General features: G+C 41.4%; 2 protein-coding genes across 2 annotated transcripts in view; one reads left to right on the top strand and one right to left on the bottom strand.

Moving 5' to 3' along the window:
- Positions 1-17,606, top strand: part of LOC119428799 (sodium-driven chloride bicarbonate exchanger) — a 94,560-nt gene extending 76,954 nt beyond the window's left edge. Inside the window, exons 16-27 of the mRNA XM_037696478.1 lie at positions 454-559; positions 971-1,132; positions 7,228-7,341; positions 7,551-7,712; positions 7,887-8,138; positions 8,694-8,762; positions 8,851-9,024; positions 9,109-9,231; positions 9,313-9,377; positions 11,147-11,260; positions 11,522-11,559; positions 14,956-17,606. Coding sequence (XP_037552406.1) covers positions 454-559; positions 971-1,132; positions 7,228-7,341; positions 7,551-7,712; positions 7,887-8,138; positions 8,694-8,762; positions 8,851-9,024; positions 9,109-9,231; positions 9,313-9,377; positions 11,147-11,260; positions 11,522-11,534 — 1,354 coding nt within the window. The 3' untranslated portion in view covers positions 11,535-11,559; positions 14,956-17,606. The remainder of the gene's footprint in view (positions 1-453; positions 560-970; positions 1,133-7,227; positions 7,342-7,550; positions 7,713-7,886; positions 8,139-8,693; positions 8,763-8,850; positions 9,025-9,108; positions 9,232-9,312; positions 9,378-11,146; positions 11,261-11,521; positions 11,560-14,955) is intronic.
- A 4,875-nt stretch (positions 17,607-22,481) lies between these two features.
- Positions 22,482-24,310, bottom strand: LOC119428656 (glucagon-1-like). The gene is made up of 4 exons (XM_037696325.1): positions 24,213-24,310; positions 23,249-23,404; positions 23,009-23,125; positions 22,482-22,617 (listed from the first exon to the last, which is right to left on the bottom strand). The coding sequence occupies exons 1-4, from the start codon at positions 24,308-24,310 to the stop codon at positions 22,482-22,484; spliced, it is 507 nt and encodes a 168-aa protein (XP_037552253.1).
- Positions 24,311-26,284: the final 1,974 nt, after the last annotated feature.

The following is a 26,284-nucleotide window of genomic DNA, read 5'->3' as shown; positions in this document are numbered from 1 at the left end:
ATGGATGGATGGATGGATGGATGGATGGATGGATGGATGGATGGATGCTATGAAGTATTTGAGAATTAAGTTGTTTTAAGACTGCAGCAAATCCACTTTGGTCTACTAGGATCAGCTGTTATCTCATCAGTCCTGTCAGAGCTAATCTGTTCAACCAAACCCAGGTCATTCAAAGAGTTAAACTTTTGCTTTAACAAAAGGGTTTTAAATCCATCACAAGATGAGTTTTAGTCTTGTTATTTAGTTATTGTTTATACACTGGTTGACTCACCTTGGTATCATCAACTGCCTGATGTTTCTAAGCATGCCATCCCGAGATGGTCTGTAGACTGCTAATAATGTCACGTGTCATATTTGATTCAACAGCATTTAATGCTTATGATTTATATATTTTTGTATATTTCCTTTTTTTATTTTGGAATAACAAAAAAAATCATATTTTCTTCCTCATAGGTGTTCATGTGTAGAGCCCAGGAACCCAAGCAATGAGACTCTGCACTTGTGGGAGGAGAGAAACATTACAGCCTCGCAGGTCAACTGGACCATGCTGGAGGTCAAGGTAAAGAAAGCCGTAATATTTAGGTAGATACACTTGTAAATTCTCTTTTAAAATAAGAGTATATATGGTTGTTGAATTTGTAGCTAGACATATTTCAACATTTTACATAGCTGAAGATGGTCAGAAACCACCAACCAAGAAAGCAAGCTTAACCACCAAAGAAAATGTTTATAAAGATCCTGATACTATATTTGCAAGAAGCATCAGAATAAAAAAAATGTGGGTAGAATTTTAAAGATAAAAAAAAAACTTGTGAAAACATACTGTAACTTTGAATGCTAATAAATTATGATCCATATAGATAGTAACTGATTGTCTACTAATTCAGAAATAATGTGTTCATCATCACCAATATGTCCCCTATCCCTATCCTCTCATCACCATCATCACCGTGTGCTCTGGGGCCAGTAGGAGTGCGAGATGTTGCACGGGGAGTTTGAGGGGACGGCTTGTGGCCCTCACGGACCCTATATCCCTGATGTCCTCTTCTGGTGTGTGGTGCTTTTCTTCACCACCGTATTCATGTCCGCTTTCCTCAAAGAGTTCAAGACGAGTCGCTACTTCCCCACCAAGGTATGTTAAAGAACTACAAAAAAAAAACTCCACACGTGTGTAAAACAAAACTGCAAAATCAAGTCAATAATGGGTTAAAGCAGATACAGGATTGTGATGAAGACACTTTTATTGTGTTTCTTTTCTGTTGACACATTGGATTGATAGTTAGACTCTAAAGAGCAAGCAGTAAAAGTTGATACATTCATGCTACAATTATATACATCAACTCACATTGGCTTTCAAATGGTCCAGGATGCTGATCTGGCCCAATAAAAGTAATGTAACGCAAACTGCTATGACAGTCATATGTCCAACTGGATAAAGTACTTAATGGTTTGATTATGTACAGCACTGCCAAGAACTTTTTATTTCTCTAAATTTAGCTTCCAATGAGTCAAACATTCTTAACGTCTTTAAAGCCAACTTAAATCAACGGTTCTCCAACCTTCCAAAGGGGCCTTCAAAATGATTCTTTGGACATTGGTTGCTGCCTATTTTCAGACAAGTTCTGAATTCTGACAATTTTGAACAAGTAGACCAGTTGGACAAGTAGACGATGAGAAAGAACGTAGCATTCATGCCTGAACTGATCCACTTTTTGGCTGACAGCTCATTGGGAAATCTGTTGTTCCCTGTAAGTTTGTCCTCAAGGGGAAGTTGCATCATTCTGTCTTATAAGGGACTTTGCCTTCTTTATTTTCTGTTTGCAGTACTGAAGGTGTTGCTCCAGTCTGTCATGGTGAAAAAAGAGCTGAGCTGAAAGGCAAAACTCTTGATTTAGTGATTCATTCATGTTCCAACCCTCACCTATAGTCACAAGGTTTGGATCATAACTGGCAGAACAAGATCCCAGATACAAGTGGCTGAAATATACTTCTAAGATGACAAGCTCCATCATCCAGGAGGAGATCAGAGAAGAGCTGTTGCTCCTCTGCCCTGGAAGGGGTCAGCTGTGATGGTTTGAGCAACTAAACAGGATTCCTCCCTCTAGAGGTTTTCTGGGCATGTACCACTAGGAGGCAATCCAGGGCCACAACTTTGTTGTCATCTTCTTTTGCTTATCCAAGTTGTGGGGGAAGTAGCCTTAGCAAGAATGCTCAGACCATCCTCTCTTCAGCCACTTTCACCAACTCCTCCTGGGAGAGCCCAATGTGTTCTCCACAACAAGGCCACAATAAGACAGGACAGGCCCTTAAATATGCTATGGATTAAGTGAGCACCCAAACATGTTATCCAACATCTTCTGAACCAAACGAGTCGCAATAAATGTTATGGTAACATTTTTGGACCGGCCAAGCCCCCAAATATGTTATGGTCGTGATAAGTCCAGGAGTAAGTGGCAGGTCGCACAACATATGAAGCCCAGACGATAGCAATTCAGACCAAAGCTTGAATCACAAATCACCTGAACAAAAACAGCAAACTGGGAGCCCCGGTTAAAACAAACAAAAAGAGGGAGAAGCACCAAACGAGCAGAAGAAATTCATTTTGGCTGCCAGTATGCACAGTCTTGTTTTTTTGGTGACTACCTAAAGCTCATGATTATGAGTAAGGGTTGGAACGTAGCTCAACTAGTAAATCGAGAGCTTATTATTTGATCACCTGCAAATAATCAGCTTCTCCGATTCACTTGTTAATATCATATTCTCCCCTTCCCTCCCCTGTGAACAAGACCCAATATACCTAATATTATCCAGTTGTGGCATAACACCTCATTCAAAGAGTGTGAAGGGAAGACCCAGAACTTGCTAGAGGGATTATACGTCCTTTCTGCCCTGGGAATCCCCAACTAGGAGCCAGAGACCATCACTTGAGAGAGGGTTGCCTCTGGGTTTCCCTCCTGGACCTGTTGCCTCTGCTATCAGACTTCTTCAACTTCTTGCTTCCTGTCTTGTTTGTTGTGATATTACATCTCAAAGATAGTAACTGTGCATTCATGGCTTGAGGCAAAAGCTCACCAGTGCAACTTGTCAAGGTCATGGAGACAACATAGTGCAAACATGACACTGGTGGTGGTAGCATGGCATGAACGTCTAGAGCCTAGCAAGATCCTGACATGGTCCAAAAGAGTCGTGTCTTGTCAGGTGTAAAGATTGTATTAAGGGAGCCGGAGTACATCCAAAAAAAAACTTTGAAAGACCTTCAGACTGCCTGAAGAACCACTGATTAAAACTATGTGTGATCACAAGATATGCCAGCTGCTTGGAAACACAGTTCTGCATTGTCCACACTGCGCAGACCATTGCATTTAAAGGTTACATAAATATCCACATAATTTTCATGCTTTCTTGGATCCCTGTTCTCCTGGACACAGTGTCCACTATTTCTAAAATCAAAGGAAAGCTTTGTCTTTAGTCCATTTTAGATGAGCTTGAGCTAAAATAATATCTAGTTGCAGGAACAATCTGTGCTCAACCACTGTAATTTTCACACCATTTGCAGTAATTTTCACCATTAAATAGTTTTTAGTGTGGCGCACCAAAAATAACCAGCAACACCAATTTTTTTTCTTCTCCCAAGACAGACAAACAGATAGGAAGACAGGCAAGTAGGTAGGTAGGACAGACTGACAAACATACTGATAAATTGTCAGGCAGGCAGCAGTGTTTCCCCTAGATAACTTGCCATGATGGGGCGCTCATCTTATCCGTGATTTTTGTCGAGGGTGGGTGTGGAGGGAGAGAGACGCATCTGAGCTGCACGCTGTTTGTACCGGCAGTTTTCGAGCACGCGTGTGGGGCCATTCAGCATGAGGGAAGAGGCAGCACTGACTGCCTTTAGATTTATAGCTAGCGCACCTGTATTGTATTGCGCGCCGCTACCTTAGCGTTTTGCCAGTGCTGGGGGGGAGTGGGGGATGAATGCAGTTCAGTTTGGTTCGGTAGGTGGGGTGCTCGGTTCTGTTAATGGGTCGAGGCGCCCCGCTTGTAGAGTGGTGATGGATGGATGGATGGATGGATGGATGGATGGACAGATAAATCAGATAGATAGATAAATCAGACAGACAGATAGACAGATAGACAGATAGACAGATAGATAGATAGATAGATAGATAGATAGATAGATAGATAGATAGATAGATAGATAGATAGATAGATAGATAGATAGATAGATAGATAGATAGATAGAGATGTACAGACAGACTGACGAACAGAGAGACAGATAGATATTGCAGATGGCTGTTTTTAAGCGCAATTATTATTATTTTTTTATTCATCTTAGTTTTGGACACAGCATTGCACCTGCACTTGTTCACACTAATTAAAAAAATAATATATCAAATATAAAGTACGATAAACTTGCTTGTTTTTCCAGTCCTCCATGTGGTTCCTCCATGTGGTTCTGAATGAGACTGACACTGAACCTGCTTTACTTCAGCTCATGCTCCCATCTAGTGGTTTCCACTGGACAAGCAGCCCTGCAGTCGTGTGGTCTCTCTCCATGTGCAGTTTTCCGTTTGATCACGAGCACAATGTGGGGTGATGTTGGTGGGCTAAACTGCATCATCTGACCGCCATCTTGTGGTGATAAACATTACTCTGCAGTCTGACTGCAGATACTAGAGTCAGACTACGTTATCTCTGCACTTTACTAATAAATGGCATTTCAACAAAGTCCATGCTCAATAGTCCAGGTATACAAACCAACATTTTTCAGTCAGGTCATCTGGACAGTTTCTTTTTTTTTTTTTTGTGCTGAAACGTGTTGTGTGTTTCCTTGACTGATGAAGCCTTTCGGATGGAAGGTGAAATTTTTCAGCACAAACAAAACAAAAAAATAAACTGTCTAGATGACCTGACTGAAAAATGTTTTTAAAAAGTTATCCAATAACTAAAAGCAGTAACATGCTTTTTAAAAGCAGCAAAAGGTTAGCTAAAAACTAAAAGCATTAAAAGCCTAGCTAAATTAAAGGCTAGCTAAAATGTAACTTATAATGCTAATTTAAAGCTAAAAATGGCAAAACACTGGCTTAAAGCAGCAAAACGTTAGGTAATAGCCAACTGGGTAGCTAAAAGTTAGCATTTCAATTTGTTAGCTAAAAGTCAAACGCAAATGTCTAGTTAAAAGCATCAAAAGGCTAAAAGCTTATCAAAGACCTATTTAAAAGCAGCTAAATGTTAGCTAAAAGTATCAAAAGGTCAGCTAGAAGCTAAAAGCAGCAAATGGCTGTTTAAAAGCCACTGGCTCTGTAATGAGGCGCACGCATTTCTTCCCTCTCCTGTTCTCCTGCTTTTTTGCTCTCTCTCTGTGTATCGGAGCAGCTCCTATTTTTACACATCTTCCAAAATGAAAACTACTGTTTTGGATCTGATCAACTGGACTTTAGACGCAAATGACAAAATCTTTTCAACAAAGCGACAGAGTCCTGGAGAACCCTCATCTGCTCGGACGACATGCATGCAACTGGATAAATCTCTGGGGAAGTGGAATGCGATGTGTCTACCTCTGTTGTCGATCAAGGACGCAGAAATTGCATATAATTGGATTTATGATAACATGTTACTCGTTTTTGGAGTAATCTGGTTCCTGGCTTATCAACATACAAAGAAGATGGCCGCAGCTATTTTGGCCCTCGTCAGGCTGCTCTCTATGTGAAAGTTTGGTTCATGCTTTGAGGACTCAAAATCAGCTGATTTACGAGCTAAATCATAAGATGGAAGTGATTTGCGGCTTTGGGACTCCTCAGCATGAAAACGACCATGAAGAGACTCATAAGCTCAGACTCATAACCCCAGACTAGTAGAATGCACCCTAATCTGGCCATTTCGGACCTTGGAAATACCAGTAAGACTCAAGGCCGACAAGGAAAAATAGTCTGCCTGAATAAATCAACAATTATAGATTAACTGAATATGACTCCCCGGCTGGCCTCGGAACAGGCCGACATCAACTTCTCCAGGGAAATGTGTAAACTAAGGAAAAGCTTCGTATACCCCCCCCATATCAGAACTGTGCCGGCTGACCATCATCTCATCTTATCAGGACAATGGACTATCTGTTAGCGCTTCATGGACCGCCTCGTCATCAAATGCATATGTAACATGTTCATAAATGTGCTGCTGGCAGAGTTTTTATGTCTTGCATCATGTCCTGTTAGGACAAGGTGTGAAGGGATCTTTGTTTGTGCGTGACTGGTCCACTCAGCGACCGGTGTGGAGCTGTTAGACGAAGCAGTCCCGCTTGGTGTCAAATCTGTCGACTCTCATCCAAAATCCACCTTTAACTTGTCGTTACGTTGTTGTTAGCTGATTAGCCCAGAGGAAAACAACGTGCCGAGGCAGCACGCATGCGCATTAGATGAAGGTACAAAATTCACAGCGCCACCTAATGACCTGGCATGGTAACTACAGCGGATTCGGGAGGGCGGGGTGGGGAATCCTCCGGATGCATGTAAACCCAAAATGCGACTGTGTTGACGCAAATCTTTTCCTCTAATTAACACACGAAAAAACCTACGTTTCCCCCCATCGTTTCCGTGTAAATAGGGCCTAAAAAAAGTATTCTGAAAAGAATAGAAGGCCGCACTTATAGCAGCAGCTTCGTGCACTCCGCCCATCTTTCGGACGACTGTACGGAAATATTCTCGTTGTATCTCGGTGCAATGACAATAAAGTTTATTCTGATTCCAATTCTGAAATGTGTTAAAAAGCTAGGTAAAAGCTAAAAGTAGCAAAACATTCCATAAAACTAAAAGTACCACTAGAAGACAATAGATCATGAGTTTTCTGCAGAAAATATTTATAAATTTAAATATTTTGAAAAGTATAAATATAGCAAAGCCTAAAACTTACAGCGCCTGTGGTAGTAGCTGAGAGTCATTCACGACACACTTTTGAGCATGAGTTCTTGCAATTTTGCACAAGATTTCAATGTTGTTGTTTTTTTCAAGTTTGACCAAAACGGTAATAACTCCATCATTTATCGGCATCAGTTGATCTTATTGGGTCATAAAGTTGTTCATTTTGATTTTATATCTGTGGAGCTTTAGGAATTTTCTAGAAAACTTGCTTTTGGCCCAAGTTTGATACTAATAAGATACACTTTTGAGTTTCCCGTGTTCAAATGTAACATGGACTCTTGTCTATAGAATGGGTGTTTTGTTCTCCTTCCAGGTGAGGTCCATCATCAGTGACTTCGCAGTTTTCATCACCATCCTCACTATGGTGCTTTTAGATTATGCCATGGGAATCCCTTCACCTAAACTACAAGTTCCCAGCAAGTTTAAAGTAAGTTCACATGAAAGTTTTGGGAGTAAAACACAGCATTCAAAGAAAAGAAAATTTCAAGGGTCATACTAGTCCAACTAGTTCTTTTGTGAGTCTGTGCACCAGTGCTGGTCTGGTTTTTGTAGTAAAACTACTTTCTGTTTTTATTATATTAAATGTATTGCAACTTCACTTTTTTTTAAATAAAGTGTTATTTTTATTCTTTCAAGCCAACTAGGGATGATCGGGGCTGGTTGATAAATCCTGTTGGACCCAACCCCTGGTGGACTACCATCATCACCTTCATCCCTGCCCTACTCTGCACCATCCTCATCTTCATGGACCAGCAGATCACAGCTGTTATTATTAACAGGAAGGAGCACAAACTAAAGGTACATTTTGACTCCAGCTGTTGGAGGGTCAACTTTTAATTGGTTATTTCTAAAAATTAAAGTCTTACAGGTTTCTGTACTTCAGTACCCACATTTCTGAGTTTTTCAGTGTTAGCGTGGCAGCGGTAGAATAGCACATCGATGCTAACATTTTTGACCACCTTGTTCTTGCAGAAGGGCTGTGGTTACCACTTGGACCTGTTCGTGGTGGGGGTGATGTTGGGCGTGTGCTCGGTGATGGGCCTGCCGTGGTTCGTGGCGGCCACCGTGCTCTCCATCTCCCACGTGAACAGCCTAAAGCTGGAGTCTGAGTGCTCGGCACCTGGAGAGCAGCCAAAGTTCCTGGGCATCCGTGAGCAGCGCTTCACCGGCCTCATGATCTTCACGCTGATGGGATGCTCCGTTTTTATGACCTCAGTGTTGAAGGTCCGAGACACACACCTTGTTCAGCTGCTGTTGTTTACCTGCATTTTTCTGACTTAACCAAAATGAAGCAATGACAGATACTATTTAAACACTCTACACTATACAAAGCAGGGTTTCCCCTACATATTTACAAGCGGGGCACCCCACCCTGTCAACAGAACCGAGCACCCTGCCTACCGGACACCCCCCACCCCCCATTGTCAACTGCTGGTATTGATGTAGTGCGGGGCGCAATACAAACATACTAGCAAAAATGCTACTGACATAACGCTCCGTTCAGCTTCCCCCCATCAATGAAAACCAGCAGCAACGTAGTGCTAAGCTAGCAGGCGGGCAACACACACGTGATTCCGTCCTGTCTCCCCCCTCTCCCTCCCCCGTCATTGATAAAAACCTGCAGCAACGTAACACTAAGCTATATTTACATATATATATATAATAAGTTGGACATCCAAAAACCGCAACAAAGCGAGTCCGCGAAAATCGAACCGCGATGTAACAAGAGACTACTGTAGTTCATATCAACTAATTTTTCTTTGTTTGTTCTGTCCTCAGTTTATCCCCATGCCTGTGTTGTATGGTGTTTTTCTGTACATGGGGGCTTCTTCACTTAGAGGCATTCAGGTGAGCGTGCACACATGCTGATATGTATGTTACTGCAAACATGAATCCAGAAAGACTCCTAGATGAGCTCTTTGCGTATCTTATGTAGTTCTTTGACCGGTTGAGGCTGTTCGGCATGCCGGCTAAACATCAGCCGGACTTCATCTACCTTCGTCACGTACCACTGAGGAAGGTGCATCTCTTCACCATCATCCAGCTCAGCTGCTTGGTCTTGCTCTGGGTCATCAAGACCTCCAAGGCTGCCATTGTTTTCCCCATGATGGTAACCTAAGTCTCACTGTGTGCGTTTTATACGAAGTTGTGCGCTCCTTGCAACCTTCTTGTCAGATTTTTACTGCCTCTGCAGGTCTTGGCTCTGGTGTTCATTAGAAAGTTGCTGGATTTCATCTTCACCAAGAGAGAACTGAGCTGGCTGGATGATCTCATGCCCGAGTGGAAGAAGAAGAAACTAGAGGATGCAGCGCAAGAGGTGCAGAAATAGAGCACAGTTCTGGATCATAAATATTTTACATTTCTTTAAACATAATTTTTTCTCCTTCCTATGCAACAGGAGGAACACAGTATAATTGCAGAGGAGGAAGGCATTGTACAAATATCTCTAGAAGGACATTACAAGTGAGTGTCTATTTTCATACAATATTCAACATGGAGTTTGTTTGGAGCGTTGATATTTTACCCAGAGAGCACAGATACGTGAAAATGAACAGAAAAAAAGGAAGTAATTTCTTATTCATTGCAAAGGTTTGACCAATCAGGACTTAATAAAAAAAAATATTGTCTGGTATTTTTTTAGGTCTTAACCCAGTGTAAATAAAAATCTCCCATTACTATGATGGTCAGCTATAAAATCTGCATAAATGTAGTTTAGCTTGTCCAGGTCGCTACAGATGCAGTTTTCTAGCACCGACCAGTTCGTTCTCTGACCATCCAATCAAATGGCGTGAAAATGCTGACGTTGTTGAACGCATGCTAGAAGGCCCTGGTGTCACCAACTCATCCGTTTGGTTAAAGCAAAAGTTTCATTGCCATTTATTTGAAGCTACAGGCACCTGCACTATTGATTCTGAAGGTGTCTCCAGTCTTTAACCCTAGCAACACATGGTGGTTGAAATATGACTGGATTAAAGCTCTATATAAACATATGCTACTAGAAGCTGCACAATCAGGAGAAAGCCTATGAAATAAAGAGAAGACAATTTGGAATCACTTAATACATTTTAAATTATAGAAATATACAGTGTATTAAAGCGTAAGTCAGTGATTTTGATAGTGTTTAGGGCAGCAGAGAAGGGTCTTGCTGGCCCTGACGGCCCACTACTGGAAAAATTACAGTACAAATGTTAAGGAAATGCTTAAGTTTAGTTTATGTTTACCAAATTCTTGCACAGTCTTTGCAAATCGCTGCAACTCTTTAATTGTACTGTTGTAATACGGCTGGTGGAGGTAAACCCAATGGTGCAGGCAGGTAGTAGCAGACTCAGGAGATATATAAAATAAGGTATTTATTAACAAGAATTCAAAAAGGCTGATGGTGCAGCAAGACTTGCATAAATCACATGGAGTAGACGGGACATCACCAGTGGACAGCTTACAATGACAGGACAAAGGACTAACACAGATACACAGACTATATACAGTGACTAACGAGACAAAACCTGTGAGGACACATAGCTGAAACACATTAGGGGAAACGATAAATTAGGAAACCAGGGAGTGCAGGAACAGAGACCCAACAGCAGATGGAGGCATACACTAGGAGAACACAGACTTTATAGAAGACAGAAACTAAGGATAAGGAGAGCACAAGACATAAACACAACACAAGATGGGGCTAGACATTAGGAAACATGTACACTCTTACAGGGCACGATTCTAACAAGTTATTCTTGGGTAAAATGGTTTTGTTTAAGGTCATGTCTGCATGTAAACAGCTTTTTTCCAAAATTATTTTTTTAAATTGGCAATTTAGAAAAAAATTCCCCCATGAAACACAACACCATTTCTAGAAATGTCTTTGTCTACATGAAATCCCTGAAAACAGCACAAAATGCTATGCCAAGCCTGTATGTGGCTTGGGTCATAGGTTAATTAGAAGTAGGACTACAGCATCCTCCTTTTCAAAATGCTGTGTTTTGGCTATCCACATGACAACACAATTTCTTTAAAAATCTGGAAACCATTTGCAAAAACCACCATTTCTGGTTTTCTTAAACACTGTTTCCATGAGGACACAAGGCCTAAACAATAACTTTTGCGTATTGACAAAAAACATTGCTGTGTGGACGGCATGGAAAATCAAACATCCCACATTGGTCACAGATTAGTGAGGAAAACCCAGTCCTGATGGTGAAATAAAACCTTTCTCATTGCTGCATATTTGAAAGGAATGATCCGTCCACGGTGAACATCACCGATGAGATGTCCAAAGGCTCTTTCGGGGGCGTGTGGAAGAGTGCCAGTCCTGTTGAGAGCTCTCAGAAGGAACTGATTGCTAAAAGGTAAGCTTTGTGTACTTATTATTCCCCCCTTAGTCCACATCAGTATATTTTATATTACCAATACCACATTATTTGTTTGTGTGATAACAAATCCATTTCAAGTTGGAAAAACATAAGTATAACGCAACATTTTGGTTGTCTCGCAATTTTTCAGTAAGGATGTCTGTTTATTGAAGTGCAGTTGTGCCCTCGCTGGTTTCCCACTGAGTAGACTAACATAGTATGTCCTGCTTGCTTCTCTCGCTCCATCCCACTCCAAAGCTCCCCCTCCTAACCTTTCAGAAGCTGATATCCCAAAGGTAAGCTGTTCCCAGCTATCCCTGTCAGCATGGAGAGTCTCATTTTGTTTGTCTTCTGCCGCATGTTTCATGATGAACATGGTGTCAGTTCGTGGTGTACGTTATGATTCAAGTGATCGGAGCTAATCTAGATGATGGTGTTGAACTGGTAACACAGCATGGATTGTGTTTGCATGTTGACTTTTAACACAACAGTAAACTACATTGAAGTAGGACCTTAGTCTTTTCAAAGTTGCGGTCAGTAGTTTATGTCCACTCATTCGGGGGTTTAAATTTTATATCAAATTTGGGTTGTGAATTATTTGTATGCAACATACATCAATAATTTTTTTAAAGATTGAATTCAAAAAGTTGTTTCTGTAATCTGCACAAATTTATACATACAAACTCTAATGTTTCCAGAAACTCCCACTAACGTTTAACATTTGCATCTCGACAACATACTTTTTGGTTTCCATCTTCAAGCTTCTGGTGAAAGTCTGCTGGACTTTTGACCACTGTTACTTGGTACAATTTGTAAAGTTTGTTTAAACTGGTTGGTTTACTGGCAAAACCTGGCTTTTAAACAACGTAACGTTGTTTAAATCCAGGTCTTGCCTATTCAAATCTTGTTAACTTAACAAGATTTGAATGAGGTTGAGGCTTTGTGACAGCAATTCCAAATGCCTAACGTTAGCCCAGTTTATCGATCAGAAACCAGTTCCGATGTGTGTTTAGGATCACTGTCCTGTTGAAACACCCAAATTGTTTGAAAGCCTCACACTGACTCTTTCAAACAAACTTCTATCTGTGGCCAAACGTCTGCTGTGCACGAGAACTGGTGTTCCAACTGTTTCCAGTTCATGGCAGGCTTGAGCTTTGGTGGTTCCTGGATTGTTCCTGAACATCAAAACCATTTCCGCATTGTATTGTTTATTGGGTCTCTGAGGCAACAGGTCCAGGAGAGAAACCCAGACATCCCTCTGCCCATTGACACTCTCCAACTCCTCTTGGGGGGCTCCAAGGCATTCACAGGCCAGATAAGATACACAATCTGGGTTTTCCCCAGGTTCTCTTCCTAGTGGGACTTGCCTGGAAAACCTCCAAAGGGAGGTATTATATTCAAAAAACATTCATTTGGACCCAAAAAGCGTTCAATACAAAAACAACTGGACAATTGAACGCTTTTTGAATTCATCATGTCCTGGATGACTGAGAATCTTCACCAGCATTCATTTGGACCCCCCCCCCCCCCCACACACACACACACACACACTTTTACTATGAAACATTAGTTCAGTCGGCGCAGTTTCTTTTTCTTCGTGAACGAATCCATTCCACTTGTTTAATAGGAGAATACTCTGACCTCTAAAACTCCACTCCAGGCTTTCCTGGTTACCTCCAACTCTAAACACAGCAGCAGTGTTTCTCCTCTACGTCTCCTCCTGCCTCGACAGAAAATGCGCACAGGTGGAGGAGATGGAGACACCTCTGTGTTGCTCGTTTGCCAGTTTAGTATGCTTAGTGTGGGTAGTTGTTGACCGGGGGGGTTGATCATAAACATATATACATGTTAGGAGGATGCTTGAAAGGAGCGCTACGTCTGTAGCATCTCATCTTAGCAGTAACCGTGACGCTGTGAGACGCTGTGTGTTCAGGTGCGTTAAAGTTGAAATGTCTTTAAAACCCCGCACCTCAATCTTCACGAGAAACATCATTTAGATGAGTAGTGTTGAACACAAGTAAAAAAAGTCCAGTGGTGATGTTTTTTTATTTCTCTATAAACACAAATAGTGCCGACCCGACGCTCTGTGTTAAAGTGTATCCATCCATCCATCCATCCATTTTCTTCCGCTTATCCGGGGTCGGGTCGCTGGGGTAGCAGCCTAAGTAGGGAGGCCCAGACTTCCCTCTCTCCAGCCACTTGTTCCAGCTCCTCCGGGGGAATCTCGAGGCGTTCCCAGGCCAGCCGAGAAACATAGTCCCTCCAGCGTGTCCTGGGTCTTCCTCTGGGTCTCCTCCCGGTAGGACGTGGACACCTCACCAGGGAGGCGTCCAGGAGGCACCCTAACCATAGATGAGGGTAGGAACGTAGATCGATTGGTAAATTGAGAGCTTCGCCTTTTGACTCAGCTCTCTCTTCACCACGACAGAGCTGTACAGCGCCCGCTTCACTACCGATGCCGCAGATATTTGCCTATCGATCTCATGTTCCATTTTTCCCTCATTCGTGAACAAGACCCCAAGATACTTGAACTCCTCCACTTGGGGCAAGACCTCCTCCCTGACCCGGAGAGGGCCCTTTACTGGCTCAAGACCATGGCCTCGGATTTGGAGGAACTGATCTTCATCCCGGCCGTGTCGCACTCTGCTGCGAACCGCTCCAGCGAAAGCTGTAGATCACGATCTGATGAAGCCAATAGGACCACATCATCTGCAAAAAGCAGAGACGCAATCCTAAGGCCACCAAACGGATCCCCTCAACACCTTGGCTGCGCCTAGAAATTCTGCCCATAAAAGTTATGAACAGAATCGGTGACAAAGGGCAACCTTAATGGAGTCCAACTCTCACCGGGAGCAAGCCCAACTTACTGCTGGCAATGCGGCCCAGGCTCTGACACCGGTCATACAGGGATTTAACAGCCCGTATCAAAGGGCCCGGTACCCCACACTCCCAGAGTACCCCCCACAGGGTTAAAGTGTTAAAGTGTATTAAAGTTAAGATGTCTTTAAAACTCACAGCTGAATTTACACAAACTTAGTGAGAAACATGCTTTAAATGTGTGGAATTAAAGGAAATCTAGATGAAATGTTGCTTTTTTTTTGTTCATTAGTCAACACTTTTTTACGCACGCGCGGGCACACACACACCTACACACATGATTGTGTCCCCCCCACATTACGGATGCTTCTGACGCCATTGAGACAGACAGATACTGTAGATAGATAGATTGATAGATTTGAGGCATCAAATGAAGTAGTCTCAAATTTATAATCAAAATGTGAAGCAATAAAAATATTTTATATTTCCCAAATTCCATCACGGGGGCCAGATAAGATGCTAACAAGGGCCAGATTTGGCCCGCTGGCCTTGAGTTTGACACATGTTCTAGAGACACTTCAGCACTATTTATTAAAATATTAGTGAATGTATGAATATGTTTGAGTCTGTATATATAATTTTGACTCTTGTGGATTCAAAAAACCCACATTAGGTTTAAAGCTGGGTAAACAGTTGGCCATTAAAGAACAGTTTAAAACAGTAATCAAAAGCCCAAAGTTAATACGATATTCTTGCTCGCGATGAGTGGATGGAAACATCTGACCACATCTGCATGTAAGCTGGCATGCCGCTGACGACTGTGCCGTTGTCTACTAAAACAGTTCGCTTTAATTCTGTTTTTCCTCCCGACTCAGTTGTGCCAGAGGTGGTGAAAAGCGGCACAAGCGGCGGCGGCATGACAAGAGCCTGGACAGGGAGACAAGTTTGTGATGACGTGCACTGGTGGTGCCACAGTGCAGTCGGAAGATACAAAAACAAATATACCGTGCCACACTCGATCACCTTTGTACTGTGCTACACTGTGTTTTTAGTCATGTGTGTGTGTTCAAAGAAGTATTTGTTAGAAACCATATTACTAAAAGAAAACCAGTTATATATATAAACATAACTACCAGCAACCACAGCGAAGCCAGAATTATGTGACACCCACAGTATGAAGTTCGGCCAATTATGGAAACATTTTAAAAGGATTTTAAATCTTTATCATTTGTACTTTGTATGTTTTTATATGTTTTCCAAGAGCAACTGCAAGTTGTCCTTTTAAAAACCTGCCGCTATGAACCACCAAGGGATTTCGTGTGGAGCATTTGATGCTGCTGAATTTCGCACCTTAGAATAAAAGAAATAATAGTAAAAGATTTTGCCAATACTAATCCAAATCACTGGTATCTAAGAGAGTTGGCTATGTAGAGACTTGTAATTTTCTGAAAGTATTAAATATACGTTTTCTATATAAAAGCTGTAAATCTATACGTCCTTGTGTCAGTGACGGTTCAGATCACTTTAAGGTACTCTCCATTGCTGTTGCACATATAAATGTTTCTTGTCCGGTCAAGCTTTTCCTCGATTGAACCTGAAAATGTTCATTTCTTAGCCCCCGTTACTGAGCGTTCAAGAAAGAGATCGGTACGCTTCATACTTAAAAATGAAGCTAACGCAAGTAAGAGGTTCAGCTAAGCACAAAAAAAATCAAAAAAGTTAAACTGTTCCAATTGCTCAAAGGGGTAGTTCAGAGTCTTTACTGTGGGGTTACGTCGACAGGTTATGAGCAGTCAAGGTCTTAACAAAATCTGAAGAAATCTGCTTTGGTCTTGGTCTTGTAGATCAAGATTGGATTGTCCAGTTAGAATTAATTTAACCCTCCCGCTGCCTCTGGGTCAAGTTGACCCACTAAGCTTCAGTTTAACCCAACAGCAGCAGGAGGGTTAAACCTTAAACTATTACATTTATTAGTAAAATACATTTGTGGGTTGAGCAGCGAAGTTGAGTATGTGGGTTGATTTGTACAATAAGACGCACTCAAATCTCTGCCAAGCAACTTTTTCTGTCATTGACTCTACGTTGAGCTTCTGGTACCTCAGGTGCCTTAGCACCTTTGAGCAATCAGTGATATTCCCATATCTCCATGGCTTGGGTCCAAACTTTATCCTCCAAGATGGCAATTGTTGACCTTACTATCTAAACTAAACTATCTAGAATTTGGGATTATTTGCAGTCCTGTCCGCAATCCCATTGAACACTTGTGATATCAGCTTGGGCATTTATTTATTCCAGCGTGACCAACACAACCAGAATTACCAGTACCAGGCTGTTGTGGCTGTGTATGGTTCTTCCACATACTACCGAGGTCTCCGTTTGCGTTGCGTCTTCTGACTTTATTCATACAATCCCATAAGCGCCACCAAACAGGAGTCAATAGCAGAATGAGCTGTTTGACAGGAACTATTTGGCAAGATTTTTAATGGGCGCAACCCACGAACGTATTTTACTAACAAACGTGGCACCATTTACGGAGAATTTAACAGGCTTTCTAACGGTTAAACATTTATGGCCAAGAAACACTGTAACGACAAAATAATCAACAAAACACAAATTCCTGTACATTTTGTGCTAAGTTTAATTACTTCAAGCTGAGATGCACTCAGTACACTGGCTGCTCGTAACCTAAAAAAAAACAAAAACAAACTATCCCTTTAAGAGAAACACAAAACTCACAGTTTAGCACTTTATATCTCAATAATGTGATTTCAGAGGAGATTTCAACTCTTTCATTTGTCTGTCGTATTTCTGGAAGCAGCTTTGGTAAAAGTTGCATTTCCAAGCTTGCATGGCTGGATATTTTGTTAGCTTTAGCTACTGTTAGCCACTTTCTGCTTTTAAAACAAAAGAGGGCGAAACCTAAAACGCTCAACTTTTGGATGATTGTACAATGTTTTTCCACCTGTGTACTCTTTGTCAGCGAGTGTCATCCACATGGTGTCCTCTCCTAACCACGCTCCGTGTGTTAGCATCGGAAGCTAATTGTTTAAAAAAAATATAAAAATTAAAAAAACCCGCATGGCGGTGAAACTGTCTCGCTGCAGGAACGTGGTTACTTCTAGAGATGCAATAATTATTTTCTCTTGTTTTGCTTTTTGGTAAGGGCAACATGTAATAAATGGTAAAGAGTTTTAACAATGTATATTACACAGTAGCTATAATTTATTAATGTAAAATGTTACTAATATATTAAGAAGTAAGTGTTGAATTCAGATTTTGTTGTAGGTGTTTTTTTTTGTTTATTTGTTTGTTTTTTTTGTTGTTTTTTTTGCTTGATGGTTTGTAGGAGCTTAGAGAAACTAACCGTGGGTCAGAATAATATCAGTATGGAACATTTTGACCACTTCTGTGTGAAATTCTGCCTTAAATTTGGTAGGAACGGGAGGAAACTTTCTGTTTAATGAGTCACCTGTTAAAAGAACAATCAGTTCAGATTTGTTGTTCAATCATTCGTTTCATGAGAATGTGAGAGAGAGCGAGAGCGCAGGAGAGCCTAAATAAAGATTAAAAAGTCAGCATTTGTGGTGTGTTCATTTATTATTTTTTCTTTTTTCTCAATGGTTGAAGTTTTCTGTAAAGGGCTTTGTGACGGCCACTTCCAAATGTCTTTAGGCCACTTTGTAACTAATATGGCCGTACGGGTTAGCGTCATTGACCAGTTGAAAACCCATTTGTGTCGAAGTTTGAACTTCCGGGCTGATGTCTTCAAATGTTGCCTCGTTGTTTCTTCACTCACCTGTTCACTACGGTGGCCCTGAGGTGTAAATGAACATTTGGGGAAAAAAAAGAATTACATTTAAAAAAACACAACAAAAACAACAAATAACATTTGACAAAACGGAATTACATTAAGCCAAAGCGGAAGTGGCCAAAGCGAAAGTGGCCGGAATCACATTTGAAAAACAAACAAACTGGAATTACATTTGAAAAAACGGAATTACATTAGAAAAAACAAAATTACATTAAGCCAAAGCGGAAGTGGCCAAAGTGGAAGTGGCTGGAATCACATTTGGGGAAAAAAAAAGGAAATGCATTAAGCCAAAGTGGAAGTAGTCAGAATCACATTTGAAAAAACTGAATTATATTAAGCCAAAGCGGAAGTGGCCAAAGCAGAAGTGGCTGGAATCACATTTGGAAAAAAAAAAAAATGGAAATGCATTAAGCCAAAGTGGAAGTGGTCAGAATCACATTTGAAAAAACAGAATTACATTAAGCCAAAGCGGAAGTGGCCAAAGCGGAAGTGGCTGGAATCACATTTGGAAAAAGAAAGAAAAAAAGGAAATACATTTGAAAAATGGAATTATATTAAGCCAAAGTGGAAGTGGCTGGAATCATATTTGAAAAAAGTGAATTACATTAAGCCAAAGCAGAAGTGGCCAAAGCGGAAGTGGCTGGAATCACATTTGGAAAAAAAATAAATAATGGAAATACATTTGAAAAATGGAATTACATTAAGCCAAAGTGGAAGTGGTCGGAATCACATTTGAAAAAACTGAATTACATTAAGCCAAAGTAGAAGTGGCCAAAGCGGAAGTGGCTAGAATCACATTTGGAAAAAAAAAAAAAAAGGAAATGCATTTGAAAAAATGGAATTACATTAAGCCAAAGTGGAAGTGGCTGGAATCACATTAGAAAAAACGAAATTATATTCGAAAAAATGGAATCACATTAGATAAAACGGAATCACATTTGATAAAACGAAATTACATTTGGAAAAAATCGGAATCACATTAGATAAAACAGAATTGCATTTGAAGAAACAGAATCACATTAGAAAAAAATGAATTACATTTGAAAAAATGAAATTACATTTGAAAAAACAGAATCATTCAAAAATTATATAATTTCTGTTTTGTCTAATGTAATTCTGGTTTGTTTGTTTGTTGTTTTTTATTTTCAAATGTGATTCCGGCCACTTCCGCTTTGGCTTAAAGTAATTCCATTTTTTTCAAATGTTCATTTACACCTTAGGGCCATCATAGTTCACAGGTAGGATGGCGTTCTCAGGCTTGAAGCTTCCTTGACTTTTACTCCAAATGTAATGATGGTCTTTCTTGTGAAACAGTTCAATTTTCATCAAACCACATCAGTATGTCTCCAAACATTTAGGTCTTTGTCCCAGTGTGCTTTTACAAACTACCATCTGACTTTTTTAGTGTCCTTTCCGCCCATGTTGGTTCAGAACTCATTTCTTTGTGGATAATACCACTCTGACCAGCTTCAGCAGCATTTTCACAAGATCTTTTGTTTTGAGGTTAATTCAAATTCCATTCAAATTCAAAAATACTTTATTGATCCCAGAGGGAAATTAAATGTTGTTGTAGCTCATCATTCTGGTTTCATTAAAGAGTTGTTCTAGATGCTGATGGCTGTGGGCAGGAAGGATCTCTTGTAGCGGTCTGTCCTACAACGGATCTGAAGAAGCCTCTGACTGAAGACACTGTTGTTGTATGACAGTCTGATGAAGAGGATGCTGAGGGTTGTCTATAATGTTCTTCAATTTATGAAAAATCCTTCTTTGTACAATCATCTCCAAAGGTTCTAGAGGAGTCCCCAGAACTGAGCCAGCCTTCTTCATGAGTCTTTTTAAAGTCACTTGCTCTGGTGCTGCTCCCCCAGCAGATGATGGCAGAAGAGAGAGCGCTCTCTACAACAGACTTATAGAAGATATGCAGCATCTTGCTGCAAACATTGAAGGACTTCAGCTTCCTCAAGAAGTACAGTCTGCTCTGTCCCTTCTTGTAGACGGTTTCACTGTTGCATTTCCAGTCCAGTCTGTTGTCCAGGTGAACCCCAAGGTATTTATACTTCTCCACCACCTCCACTTCTTCTCCCATGATGGAAGAAGGGTTGGACCTGTTCCTGTTTCTCCTGAAATCTACAATCATCTCCTTCGTTTTGTTCACATTCAAGATGAGATGATTGTTTCCACACCATGCCACAAAGCGGTCCACCAGTTCCCTGTATTCTCCTTCTTGTCCATCTCTGATACACCCGACCGCTGCAGAGTCATCTGAATATTTCTGCGATGACAGGAGTCTGTTTTGTACTGGAAATCTGAGGTGTACAGAGTGAAAAGGAATGGTGAGAGTACAGTCCCCTGTGGTGCTCCTGAGCTACTGACCACCTGGTTAGACACAACCCTTCAGTGTAACCCCACTCCTCCTTGAGCGGTGTGATGGCAGGACGTTCCTATGATGTTTCTAATTGTGTATACATGTTTGAACAGATGAACCTTCGGACATCTGGACATTGTACCCAAAGATGGACCAGAGTTGTGGACAATAACTTTCCTGACATCTTGTCTGATTTCCTCACAATGCCACACAGAGAAGCAGTGTTGAGATGGATGGCTTTTTTTATATAAATAAAAAACCTTCACTGTTGGACACTAGGCTCCATACCAGAGATGTCCAATCCAGGTCTTTGCGGCCCACTACCTTGCTTATTTTAGAAGTTTCCCCAATTCAACATGCCTGTTTTAATAGTTGAGTTACTATGTGGTGATTGACCCTTATGATTCAAATCAGGTGTGTTGGAGCAGAGAAACAAATAAAACATGCACGATAGACGTGGCCTTTGAGGACCAGGATTAGACATTCCTGATTTAAGCATTATCATGGGTGTCCAATCCTAGTCCTCGTGGGCCACTATCCTGCATGTTTCACTTGTTTCCTTGCTCCAACACACCTGATTCAATTGTGCAATTACAACTTCAGGTTCTGCAGAAGCCTGTTAATCACCCACTCATTCAAATCAGGTGCGTTGGAGCTGAACGAACGAATCACCAAAAACCTTTAAGTCTAAATCCTTGAAAGACGAGAAGACATCACAATATACGGCAAATTAAACCGGTAAGTAAATAATAATCATTAGGAGAAACTATATTTTGTGGCGAGGGATTTTTATTTGATCTGTTATCAGGATGCCACTCCTCATCTACACCTATCTGGAGGAAAATAAAGCAGCCTTCTTCTTTTTACAGTGTGTAAACATCTGGTTACAACTATCTGTACGCTCACATACACTTATACTTCTTGAACTTAAGTCCAGAGTCTTAGGAGAGCTTTGTGTCATGGCTCACAAAATAAATATTTATTTCCATGAATGAAGTGAGCAAATTGGTGCTGTAACTTCTTATTTATCTGTATGTGCGATTATCTTGTCTGTTAGCAAAATATCTCATGAACCGATGAACATATTTTAATGACACTCTCAGAATTTTTTCACTGGATGTGCATCTATATCGGTTTAATTTTTGGACTCAGCCTGATTCAAGATGTCCGCCACAGCTAATCTAATTTAGCAAACACAAAAATGGCTACAGATTAGTCAGTTTTACAAAAACTGAGCTTAAATTTTTTGTTTTAGTAGCTGAGATTGGTCTTCGACATCTACTCCAAGTGCTACTTGTTGAGTAACATCATTACTTAAAGCTTTGGCCTTCTGTTGGAGTCCATCTTGTTTGTCTGTTGGCAAAATATCTCATGAACCAATGCACAGGTTTTATTGAAACGCTCAGAAATTAGTCACTGGATGAAATTCTACAACTGTTTAACTTTTAAAGCCAACCAGATTTAAGATGGCTGCCACACCTACTCAAACTTTCCAAACACATAAATCACTATAAATCAGTCAATTTTACAGATATTGAACTAAAATTTGGTGTGGCAGTAGCTGAGGGTCATCCCCACCACATATTATGAAAACTAACTGATGGAATAAAATCTCACAATATTTTGTACATTGTCCATGACAGTTTTTTAAAAGTTGACCAAAACACCCATAACTACAAACAAATTCCTAGTTTCAAACTTCAACAGGAGATGCTGTAGCTGTTTTTTTTAATCTGTTGTCTATTTTGGAGTTTAATTTTAAAGAAGATTCATACACTGAGTTTATATGAAGTTTAACAAACAAGACCAATGCCACGATCCAAAATCAAAAAAAAAAAAGTTTTATTCGTAAAGTTTTCATCCGCGTTGACATTCACCTGAGACGACCTGAGACGGAACCTCCTGTGTTCTTCTTTTCACCCGATATAGAAAATAAGCTCAATTTGTAGAAAATAACGAGCCTCTTAACTTTACCTCTTGTGCATCATAGGTCTGTGGAAGAGTAACGTATTTGTGCCGTTTGCATTTACATTCATAATGAAGTCAAATAAAAAAAGAAATTCAAAGCAGTATGGCTTTCTCCTCCTGGATATGGCTTGAAGCGCAGCAGAAATGGATCTCTGAGGGAAGGTATTATTGCTCCTCTTGCCTTTTCATACTGCAAAAGAGAGAAAATCACAATCAGGCCCAACTAAAACAATTCACCCGATCTGAGGTGCTCAGCTTTACCTTTCCCCTGAAGGCTTGGAGGTCATGACCCAGAGCAAATATTCTTTGGCGGCCATGGAGTCGAGCACCTTGTTCACATCGCTGGTGAAGCTTCCATCTACGTGTCTCCTGCTCCACCTGGTCGTATGCGATCTGGGTGCGTACACAGGGACACAGTGTAAACAAGGCCCGTGGCGGGTCGGCATGAACCCCCCCACAAAAACAACGACGTGGAAACCTGCCACCCGAGCTGCAACGACCATCGCTTGCTGCTACAGCTCTCACAAGAGTACGACCGCGGTCATCGTGTGTGTTTTGTCGCAAAGTGAGGAAATACAGAAATCAACGCAGTGGAAAGGTTCAGGTGATTTATTTCAGCACATCAAAGAGGGGAAAAAAGGGGGTTGGCGGGGCAACAAGAAGCAAATGATTGGTTCACAATCGCTCTTTTTCTCATCGTCGCAGTGGAATCAGAGGCAAGAGGGCCGTTTCAGTTGGGTCAGTTCTGCAGAAAGAAGAGGAGGAGGAGGGAGAGACAGCCTACTCTCTTCGGGCTTGTCCAGACTTGAGCTTGGCGACAAAGTCTTTGATTGCTTGTTCCTTAAGGTACGAGCTCACATCGCTGGTGAAGGTCCCATCAGCGTGGCGCTTTTCTGCGGCTCTACAAAGACACACACCAGACCCCGTTTTTGACTTTTTTTCTCATACGTTCGTCTTGTATTTTTTTGGGGACACAGGAACACGTAACGTTTGAAAGTTGAGTGTCTGCAGAGGTCAAACCAACCCGCTCCTCTTGTTGCTCATCAGCCACCGGACAAAGTCCTGCGCCTTCCGGTCCTCCAGGAATTTGCTGTAGTCGTTGGCGAACGTTCCGTCAGAGTGTCTCTTCATGTTGGACAGCTCTCTGGACTCATCCGATAACGTGTCGTCCTGCTCCAACCTGCAGGAGAAATAAAACAGACAGTTGCCATGTTACGAAACTCGGTCACCATCACGAGGAACAATAAAGTTTATTATCCAACCATCCATTGTCTTTACCCAGCTGCTTCCTTTTCAGGTCGCAGGGGTCACTGGTGCCCATATCCAGCTATCACTGTGCAAGAGGCAGGGTACACCCCAGACAGGTCACAAGTCCATCACAGGGACACATTGAGACAAACGAGACAAACAACATTTACACTGTCACACCTAAGGACAATTTAGAGTTACCAATCAGCCTAACATGTATGTTTTTTGCTCTGTTGGAGGAAACAGGAGTACCCAGAGAAAACCCACGCATGCACAGAGAGAATATACAAACTCCACATAGAAAGGTCCCCATCCTGGATTCGAACTGGTGACTTTCTCACTGAGAGGCAACAGCTCCACCGTGCCACCTAAAGTGTACAGTTTATTAAAAAAAAAATTTTTTTAGACCAAATTAGACGTCGATTTCATGGAAGGTACTGATGTGAGCCAGAACATTTAGTCTCTTCAGATTGTAAACTGATTGGAAATGTAAACATTTTCCATCACATTGTGTATATGTTTAAATTCCACCCATAAGAAATCCACCAACTTTTTCCTGAACCTTTTGCCTTTTAGGTTTTAGAAACTTTTGGAAAATGTAAGTTTAAGCCACAGTTGACTCTCCTGTCTTTAATTCTCTGGAAAATGTCCGGATCTCACTCAAAGCTGTTGACCGTGTCTTCTTTGTAAACCTGGGCTACGTAGAGGATGAAAACACCCGTGAAGCCAACGGGTTCTACCTCGAGCGCTCCTCAGTGTCGAGCAGTGGAACCTGCCAGCTGATCTGGATGAACCCGAGGACCAGAAGGACGCCGGCCACAGAGTTGATGCTTTTCATGTTTGGAACCTACGACAGGGACATACGGAAAGAAGCACTTGGCCTCATGAATCAGAACAGTGAGAGTAAAACCGGTTAAAGACTAAACCTACCTTTTTGATTTTCTCTTCCAAGCGGTGCCGGTAGTTCCTTTGCTTGGTGCAGGCGTATGAGCAACCTGTCCTATGTCCCAGCCTTATATACCGGAGGAGGAGGACAAATCTGCTCAGGTGGGCCGGTTTTTACCACTCCTGCCCGATCATCCCATTACTCTCAACCCATTAGACTCAGCCCCCCCCCCCCCCCCCCCCCCCAGCCGCAACCGAACCAACGAGCCGAGCGTTTGTTCATCTGAGGAAAGGCGTAGGTCATGCGTGATGCTTGCTTGTATAGGTGTCAAGATCAAACAACCACAGCTCATCTAGGCAAACAAAAGGCCCATGGAGATGCTTTTTAATGTGCTACCGTGTCACCGTGATGGGAAGTGATACGTGCACTGCTAGATCAGGGTGGTGAGTCAGTATTTGTGGATTCGTCTCAATTGGAAAAAACAATTTGAACTTATTGATCAGGGTTGTTGTTTTTTTTTTTTTGCATCAGAAGCAGGAAACTGATTTACAGCTGGAACAGATCAATAAAGGTAAACTCATTTTTGCTTCGCTTCACTGCAGCTTTTGTATTTTATGGAACTAAAACATTATCTCTGGTAAGTCAAGTCAAGTCAAGTCAGATTTATTTATAGAGCACATTTAAAACAGAAACTGTTACCAAAGTGCTTAACAAAAATATCACATCAACAGATAAAAAGTAGCAAGATATATTTACAGCACATGGAATAAAAATATAAAACCAAAAACAATTAGAAACAATGAAATACTAAATCAGATCACGTTGTGTCAAAAGTCAAGGAAATAAAAACAAAAAGCATAAACTCAGTCAGAAACAATGAAATACTAAATCAGATCAGATGACCTTGTGTTAAATAGGAATAATAACAAAAGCATAAACAGAATCAGCATCAATGAAAAACCAGATCTAAAGCCGATCACCCTGTGTTAAATGTCAATGAGTATAAGTGTGTTTTTAGGAGAGATTTAAAGGCAGAGACTGAGGTGGCCTGTCGAATGTTGATGGGCAGATTGTTCCAGAGTTTAGGGCCCACGACTGAGAACGCTCGATCTCCTCTGAGCTTCAGCTGGTTTTTGGTACGGCCAAAAGCAGCTGGTCTGATGATCTCAAAGCCCGAGAAGGAGTATAAGGATGAAGAAGGTCAGAGAGGTATGATGGTGCAAGGCCGTTAATGCACTTGAATGTCAGCAGGAGAATTTTAAAATCAACTCTGACACGCACAGGAAGCCAGTGAAGGGAGGACAGAACCGGAGTAATGTGCTCAAACCTGTGAGTTCCTGTTAAAAGCCGAGCTGCAGCATTTTGTACGAGCTGGAGACGTGAGAGTGAAGCCTGACTAACCCCAACATAAAGTGAGTTACAGTAGTCCAGCCGGGAAGTAATAAATGCATGGACTAGTTTTTCAAGGTCGAATCTGAACAGAACGGACTTAAGCTTTGCTATTTGCCTTAACTGAAAGAAGCTCTTTTGTAGAACAGAGTTGATCTGTTTATTAAACTTAAAGTCCGAGTCTAACACTACCCCGAGATTGGTAACCGACTGCTTTAGATGTGGCTGAAGGGAGTGCAGGTTTACAGGATCAGTGACAGTGGTAGAGCTTGGGTTAAACACAATGACCTCAGTCTTCTGATCATTAAAGCTCAAGAAGTTTGCAGCCATCCAAGTCTTGATGTCATCAAGACATTTTAGCAAAGGGTGGATGGAGCAAGAATTGTTTGGTTTTAAAGGTAGATAGATCTGAGAGTCATCGGCGTAACAGTGAAACGAAATACCATGTTTCCTCAGGATTGACCCCAAGGGGAGCAGATACAATGAGAACAGAAGGGGTCCAAGAATGGAGCCTTGTGGGACCCCACAGGAAAGAGG

The sequence above is a fragment of the Nematolebias whitei genome, chromosome 23 (assembly GCF_014905685.2).
Source record: "Nematolebias whitei isolate Nwh7 chromosome 23, NemWhi1, whole genome shotgun sequence".
In the NCBI taxonomy this organism is placed as follows: Eukaryota; Metazoa; Chordata; class Actinopteri; order Cyprinodontiformes; family Rivulidae; genus Nematolebias; species Nematolebias whitei.
Note: the sequence above shows the minus strand (reverse complement) of the source record. Positions and strands in the feature narration are given on the sequence as shown.

Bases quoted from the DNA above. Each gene is read 5' to 3' on its own strand.
- LOC119428656 (XM_037696325.1), bottom strand. From the start codon at position 24,310: ATGAAAAGCATCAACTCTGTGGCCGGCGTCCTTCTGGTCCTCGGGTTC. The intron at 23,126-23,248 runs GTTGGTTTGACC...GTGTCTTTGTAG, and splicing joins ATGAGCAACAAGAGGAGCGG to AGCCGCAGAAAAGCGCCACG. The intron at 22,618-23,008 runs GTAGGCTGTCTC...GTACGCACCCAG, and splicing joins TCTGGACAAGCCCGAAGAGA to ATCGCATACGACCAGGTGGA.